Raw genomic sequence first — 7616 nt, 5'->3', positions numbered from 1 at the left:
AATATACAATTACATCCATCACTAGTAGCCAATTGAAAATTTAGATATGCACACATGACACATTGATCATAGGGCTAATATACTCCCAATATCAGAAATATTTTAGAAGTGGGGTTTTTTATTTCTGTGTCCCTTAGCTGTATGCATTCAAAAACCACATCCATCACTAGTATATCAATGTATTAGATTTGTACACACATTGATCAAAAACCCCAATATGACATTCAAATGACACATTGATCATTGGTCATGCACACACATTGAAGAACAGAGGTAATATAACTACATATTGTGGACAAATTTATATACTAATGAATCAGATTTATATACTAATGAATCAAAAACCCCAATATGACAAATTTACACACACATTGAATCAAATTTATAACTTCTTAATCAATGGATTCCATTTGGGCATATGACATTCGAAACCCCAATCTGAGTAGCATTCAAAAACAAATCTAATAGGGGCCCAATCTAAGGCAACGAATCTGAGTAGCATTAAAAAACCCAATCTGTGAGCACTAAAAACAAATCTAATAAGCATCATAGCATTAAAAACCCCAATCTGTTCACAACATCTAGCATTTTTGAAACGAAATTATCCAAATCCCAATCTAAAAACCCCAATCATTGCAGCACCTAAAATCATAGTTCACAACATAGCATTTTTGCAACGAATTTATCCAACAAACCCTAGTCCAAAAACCCCCGCCCCCCAACCCATACCCTACAGAAAACACCGGCCCATCCGTCAAACCAACTACTCTAACCATCTAAACTACCCTATGAATCACAATCTAACCAATGCAACTAGGGAGCAATTAACTCTACAAGCTAAGCAAGTGCAAATACCTGCTCCTCCATGGCAGGCGGCGCAACGGGGGCATCTGGATGGACTGCGCCGCTCGACGCCTTCACCTTCTGCAGCGATGAGGCAGAGCCCGCCACATCCGCAGCGGTTGCGAGTTTCCCCGCACCGCCGTGGACGCCGCCGACATCCGCGGTCACCGCGCCTGGACCCTGCAGCTCCACCACATCTCCGGCCGCTGCGCCGGCGTCGCCACGAGTGTCGGCCATCTGACAGATGGAGGCGATGAAGGTGAGGAAGAGGATGCTGTGGGGGAGAGCGAGACGGTGCGGTGGAGGCAGTGGAGGAGGAGAGCGAGACGACGCCGGTGGGGGAGAGGAAGACGATGCGGTAGGGAGTGGATTTGGGGGAAAATGGTAGGGGCGATGGAGGTGGTTGCTCTCTTTATATGATGGGACGTTTCGGGCATGTCCATGGACACGTGCTACCCCACGACCGAGGTCTCGCATGCGCCCACGTATACGCGGCCCCACTCGTCAGCTAACGGTCAAAGGCATTGACCCCACGGCAACGTCCGTTATAACCTGTTCTGAGGGTTTCGGGCAAGGGAGTGGGGAAAGTGAGCAAAAGTTAACAGAGTGGGCATGAATGAGTAGAGCTAAGGAACCAGGGGCACAGAAATAAAAATCCCTATATCCAATATACTGCTGACATGAGCGTCCAACGCCATCACTAATTTTTAACAGTAACGCCTGCCAACACCAGCAACGCCTTCTTTACAACACCATAGTTAGGTTTTTCTACACTAGCTAGTCGGGTCCCTTTTAGTACCTAGCCCGTGCGCATGACCGGCCAGTCCACTTCCACACACTTCTCTGCCCCCCACGCGTCTGACACAGTGGTGTGGAAGTGGATCCCGGGGAGGTCCGGGAAGCACGACCATGAGGTTGGGTCTTCGTCTGGCTCGACGGGGCCGAGGAGGAGCGCCGCCGACTTTGCAATCTCGCCGCCCACTGCGCCGCAGCAACGGCCCTATGTGAAGATGGAGGTGTGCCAGCGCTACTGGGACATGGTCGTTCCGATGCCATGGGGCGAGGCGTACCTGCACTCAAACCGGATCGGGTGCCCGTGCCTCCCATTCTAGCCAGCGGCCACACTCATCTTTTGGAGATCAACTGCCGGTGAGCCATGTTGCCTCCGGATCTCCTTTGTGACGCCAGGTACATCATCGACTCATCATTGAGGGACACATGGTTCCGGAATGAGCACGACATGCAGCAGCAGACATTCTTTGTTGGTCGTGCTCCCAACCTGTGGGTGTGCATGCGTGTGCGTCGCGGGTGTGCGCGCGATCGCCGTCCCTGCCACCATCGATAGCAGCCGTCGACGACGACGAGCAGGACGAGGACCTCAAGAAGGTGCTCGAGGACTCCAGGCTCGACGAGTTCAAGGGGTGGGACGGCCTCGCGATGCAGCTCGCCTTGACGGCTGCCAGTGACGTGGCCATCCTGGAAAGGAGCCGGCCTGGAACCTGTGCTGGTCAGGCAGTCCTGGTCGTGGAAGTCGACCATCCCTATAGGCCGGAGTATGTGCCTGCCCTGGGCATGTGGATGAGTGCGGAGTCGTAGTCATCGCCGAAGTCATAACAGGCGCCGCTCGCCCACCTCTGACAACCACCGCCCTTCATCGGCCTCACCGGGGATGAAAGGGGACGGCCGGGACTAGAAGATCTAGGTTTTTTAAGTTTAAAGTTATTTTTATGCTTAAGTTTAATGTACAGCGCCGTGGACGGTCTGGACTTTTGAAATTAATGTAATAAATTTTACATTTTAGTTATTTTTATGTGTTTTTAAGTGTAAGTTTAAGTTTTTTTAGAGCAACTCCAATGGGGCGACCCATTTCGTCCGTCGCTGTCCGTTTGGGTCGGTGCGGACACAAAAGGCGGCCCAACGCGCCGACCCAAACGGACGCGCGTCCGCTTTTCGTCCGCGGGCGACCCATTCCCGGCCCATTTTTGAGCCGGATTTGTGTCGGCGCGGACAAGCGACGGACGCGCGCAGGCTTGCCTTCTCCTCTCCACGGGCCCGCTGGTCGGTGGCTCATTGGCCTCCCCCCGCCCCCCGCCCCCAGCCAACAGCAACCCTCGCCCGCCTCCTTCGTCGCCGACGCCGCCGCCCTTTTTTGCCGGCGACTCTGCCAGCTGCCACCGCCTCCACATCCGCCCAGCAACGCCGCACTCCCCCTGTCGCCCGGCACCGTCGTCTTCCCGCCGGGGAGCAGACTGTTTCCCACCGCCGCTCGCCCAACCGCACAGCCGCCCGCGACCCGTACGCGCCGCGACTCCCCTCGCCGGCCGCCTCCTTCTTCAACGCCCGCAAGTTGTTCGACAGTTTGCCAAGGTACAAAAATGGACTCCGCCGACGAGTTCTTTTTCCACAATTTCCTTTGCGACTCCGACGATTCATCGTCCGACAACGAGGAGGAGATATTGGCTGCCGTGTTGGTCCATCACCACCTCAACAGCCAGCGGCCGTTGTTTCGTGGCTCCATTCCGGGTCACCTTCTGGCGTTGAATCGCAATCGAGAGAGCGGTCATTTCCTTCTTTCGAAGGACTACTTTGATACAACAAACCCGTTGTTCAAACATCAAAAATTTCACCGCCGTTTTCGTATGAGCAGGCATCTTTTCAACCGTATTAGAGAGGGGGTGGCCGGCTATGATGACTATTTCGAGTGCGAAGAGGATACCGTCCGCAAGATCGGTTTCTCCTCTTATCAGAAATGCACTGCCGCCATCCGAATGCTTGCATACGGAGTGCCCGGTGATCTCATTGAGGAGTACGTCCATATGAGTGAGTCTACATGCCTAGAGTCCCTGTATAAGTTCTGCAAGGCTGTTATTGCTGTGTTTGGCCCTGAGTAGTTGAAAGAGCCGACAGCTGAAGATACAGCCCGTTTGTTGGCGATGAATGCTAGAGGGGGCTTCCCAGGGATGCTTGGCAGCATAGACTGCATGCACTGGGAGTGGAAGAACTGTCCTTCTGCTTGGCAAGGCCAGTATAAGGGACATGTCAGGGCTTGCACTGTCATATTAGAGGCCGTGGCGTCTCAAGATCTCTGGATTTGGCACTCTTTCTTTGGCATGGCTGGATCACACAATGATATCAATGTGCTTTAGCGCTCACCGGTGTTTGCTAGGCTTGCCGAAGGCAACAGCCCACCGGTGAACTTTACTGTCAACGGACACAACTACGACAAAGGATACTACCTGGGTGACGGTATCTATCCTCAGTGGACCACTATTGTCAAGACAATACCCAACCCTGTCGGAGAGAAGAGGAAAAGATTTGCCCAAGAGCAAGAGAGTGCCAGGAAGGATGTCGAGTATGCCTTCGGTGTTTTGCAATCTCGATGGGGTATCGTTCGGTATCCTGCTAATACCTGGAGCACGCGGAAACTGTAGGGGGTGATGACTGCTTGTGTGATCATGCACAATATGATTGTAGAAGACGAGCGCCTGGAACGTCTGTACGATCAAGGGTTTCAGTTTCAGGGTGAGAATGTTATGCCTGAACATGGAGTAGCGGCAACATTTGAACAGTTCACCCAATTTCATGAAGACATGTGTGATTGGGAAACTCACGTGCAGCTGCAAAATGATTTGGTTGAGCATATGTGGGCTCATGTTGGCAAACAAAAGATGTATCTCCTTTTATTCGCTTGCAAAACTATGTGAAATATTTTTATTTGTATCCGGCTTGTAATACTATAATATTTTTATTCATTAAAATTATGTTATTTGACAATATGTTTGAATGCAAATCAATATAAATATTGGGCGGCCAGCTGGCCACGCCGGCACATATGGGTCAACGCGTTAGGGGCGCTGCCAACCCAAATTTAAAAGAGGGCGGACGCAGGTCGGGCGGCCGACCCAAACGGACAAAAAGCGAACGAAATCGCCGTCTGTTTGGGTCGACCCGTTGGAGTTGCTCTTACATGCATTGTTTGAAATATGTCTTCCATGTTGGGTGCATCTGCGGACGCATGGACGTAAATGGACATGTGCATCCGCCTACCGACCTAATATAAGAGACAAAAAAGGACAAAACTGCATCCGTTTGTGTTGGCTGGTTGGAGTGGGAATTACGCACCATCTACCTAGCCGACTCGTACAAGATTTCCAACAAGGACGCAGCAAACAACCTATCCGGACTCTAATATGATCACTTTCCTGAACGAATTTAGCTACCAAACACTAGCACACGATCGAATCGAGTAAACTGGCACTACTACTCAGCTTGAAGCCAACTCCAACACGTACGTTGACACCCTATTACTACTTGGCAGTCAAGACTATTGGTCGTCAAAAAAAAGTAGTCAAGATTTATATTGCTAATATCTTCCGCCGCCGGCGACCGTCGTCTTCGCCGCGGCAACTCAACCTCCTCTACAGGTACGTGTCCAGCTCTCCTCTCTTCCCACCTTCTTGCGTGCTCCCTGATCGTTCCCTGGTTTTGCACCCATCTAAACCCTAGCTAGCAGATCCACTTAAGACCAAGATATCCTAACTAATTGGCCAATCGACGTCGTTATTCAGCCCATGATTCTCCTGGTTCGTAGCAAGCGTATACACCCCGAGAGATCTGAAGAGAAAAAAAGAGTAATGAATCGTTTGTTGAGTAACCACAAGGGTTCCTAATAAAGAGAGTAATGAATCGTTTGTTGAGATCTCGTCCGTGGAAGTTATTTCTCGCTGCTGCATGAGGCCTCGTGGTTCACAATTGAGACCGACAGTGCTCTCCATTGCACCTTCTTCTTCTAAACATGCAGGCCGTGCCATGGGCGTAAGGGCGCCGGCCGCCGGCTCGCCGTATGTTTGTCCATAGCTAGAACATTAGAGAAGTTTTTTTTCTTCTTCATATTTTTCCATTATGTACTCTGTAGTCCAGTTATGTTCGTCAACCAAGCTAATTCAGTAATCGTCCATAACTGCATAGACTGCCGTTGTGATCTCATTATGTTTACTTGCGTGTCACCTTTTGTTGAACCGAACAGCTTCTATAAAGGGGCTGGGGTGGCTACTCGATGTGTGTCGGGTGGCTCTAGAATATATACTGGGTTAGGTTACTGTCTTGCATATACTAGATCGATACATGTGAAATACAGTTATTTTCCACATACACAATCAAACCCTCTGCAGAACGGAGGTATTGATTGAATTCCATAATACTACCTTATTGTCAATTCACCATGGTCAAAAAATGATTTCTTTTGTATTTTGGCATTGCCAATTTTGCCTTTCAGTATTCTGCCATACAAAGATGGATTCAAATAAGGTGATTGCTGCTGCTAGTCTAACTGATGATCTTTTGGTGGAAATCCTCTCTCGGGTGCCCTTCAGGTCTTTCTGCCGTTTCAAATGTGTCTGCCAGGCTTGGCTTGCCTTCGCCTCTGATCCACACTACCAACGAAAACTGCCGAAAATTCCCACTGGTCTTTTTCACGGACGCGAAGATTCGTCTGTTGCCCAACTTGTTAGAGGAAATTAATGGAGCTCTTACATTCTTGCCGGGCCATGAGCACTTAGAATTTGTGGACTGTTGCAATGGCCTAGTTCTTTGTAACTACAAGAGCAGTTATACTTATCCAGAAGCTTGCCGCTTCATTGTGTGTAACCCCGCAACACAGGAGTGGAGGTCACTTCCTGATATTCACCTTGGCCTAGATGACTTCGCCTGTGATGCTTTTTTGGCCTTCGATCCATCATGGTCAGCGCAGTTCCATGTATTTAAGTTTGATGGTTTTTGGGCACTCGATACGAGTAAATTTGAGGTGTTCTCGTCTGACCTATCCACATGGATTGTGGATGCTGCATGGAGTCCTTTTATAGACAGTTGTAGTCAACACCGCTTTATAGGAGGAGTGTTGTACATGCACACAGGTAGGGATGAAATTCTGGGGTTGGAGGTAATGGGTTCTGGCAAACCACCCCGTCATTTTACTATGAAGTTGCCGCATGGCCATTCGGATCTCGTATCTGGTTGTTTTGGTCAATCATCAGGGTTCTTGCAGTGTGCACTTCCAGAGGAGAGTGGTCATACAGTTGCAGTTTTCAATCTTGATACTTGTGATTCCTACAAATGGTCTTTGAAGTATCGTCTTAGTATGGGCAATCCATTTGGAAGGGGCGAGTTGCTTCATGGTGGTGCCAAGGGTTGGTTCCATTGGTGTGATTATCAGATTGTCGCTCTTGATTCGGAAAGAAAGGCTCTCTTCCTTGTTGACAAGCTTCAAATGAAGCTTTTTTCGTACAACATCATCACTGGGAAACTTAGCCAGATCAAAGATGGTTGTCGTACGGACTACCTTTATTACGTGGCATGCTACTCAAAACTTCCAGTTCTCTCCTCCTTGGATCATAGACAAGAAACTTGTTAATTATTCAGGTTCTAGCTGACAAGAAACTTGTTAAGGTTGTGGGTGTTTGTGTCTGTTTTACTTGCAATACAAAGGATTTGGTTGGTAACATGGTGTAGACATCAATTGTGTCGCAGATGAGCTTAACTGGCTAAGGACCATTCTAATTTATGCAACTTGTTGTTCTTATATATGGTTAAGCACACCTTCTGAATGTTCTTATCAGAATGTTAGGGACTGGAGATTGTAACTTTTTTTTCAACTTCTCTTCGTGCTTACATGCTTTGCTTTGGGAAGGAAATTAAGGTAATCTGTGAGGAAAAGAGATGGGCAATGTGGAGAATGCACTGACACTCCTCATTCTTGTGTCCAATGTGGACAATTT

General features: G+C 49.0%; 1 protein-coding gene across 1 annotated transcript; it reads left to right on the top strand.

The window, feature by feature from the left end:
- The first annotated feature begins 5112 nt into the window (after positions 1-5112).
- LOC123176705 (uncharacterized) lies at positions 5113-7469 on the top strand. The gene is made up of 2 exons (XM_044590796.1): positions 5113-5267; positions 6119-7469. The coding sequence occupies exon 2, from the start codon at positions 6176-6178 to the stop codon at positions 7250-7252; it is 1077 nt and encodes a 358-aa protein (XP_044446731.1). The 5' UTR covers positions 5113-5267; positions 6119-6175; the 3' UTR covers positions 7253-7469.
- Positions 7470-7616: the final 147 nt, after the last annotated feature.

The sequence above is a fragment of the Triticum aestivum genome, chromosome 1D, assembly GCF_018294505.1.
Source record: "Triticum aestivum cultivar Chinese Spring chromosome 1D, IWGSC CS RefSeq v2.1, whole genome shotgun sequence".
NCBI classification, from domain to species: domain Eukaryota; kingdom Viridiplantae; phylum Streptophyta; class Magnoliopsida; order Poales; family Poaceae; genus Triticum; species Triticum aestivum.
Note: the sequence above shows the minus strand (reverse complement) of the source record. Positions and strands in the feature narration are given on the sequence as shown.

What these genes read in the sequence shown, in the direction of transcription:
- LOC123176705 (XM_044590796.1), top strand. Translation starts at nt 6,176, where the DNA reads ATGATCTTTTGGTGGAAATCCTCTCTCGGGTGCCCTTCAGGTCTTTCT.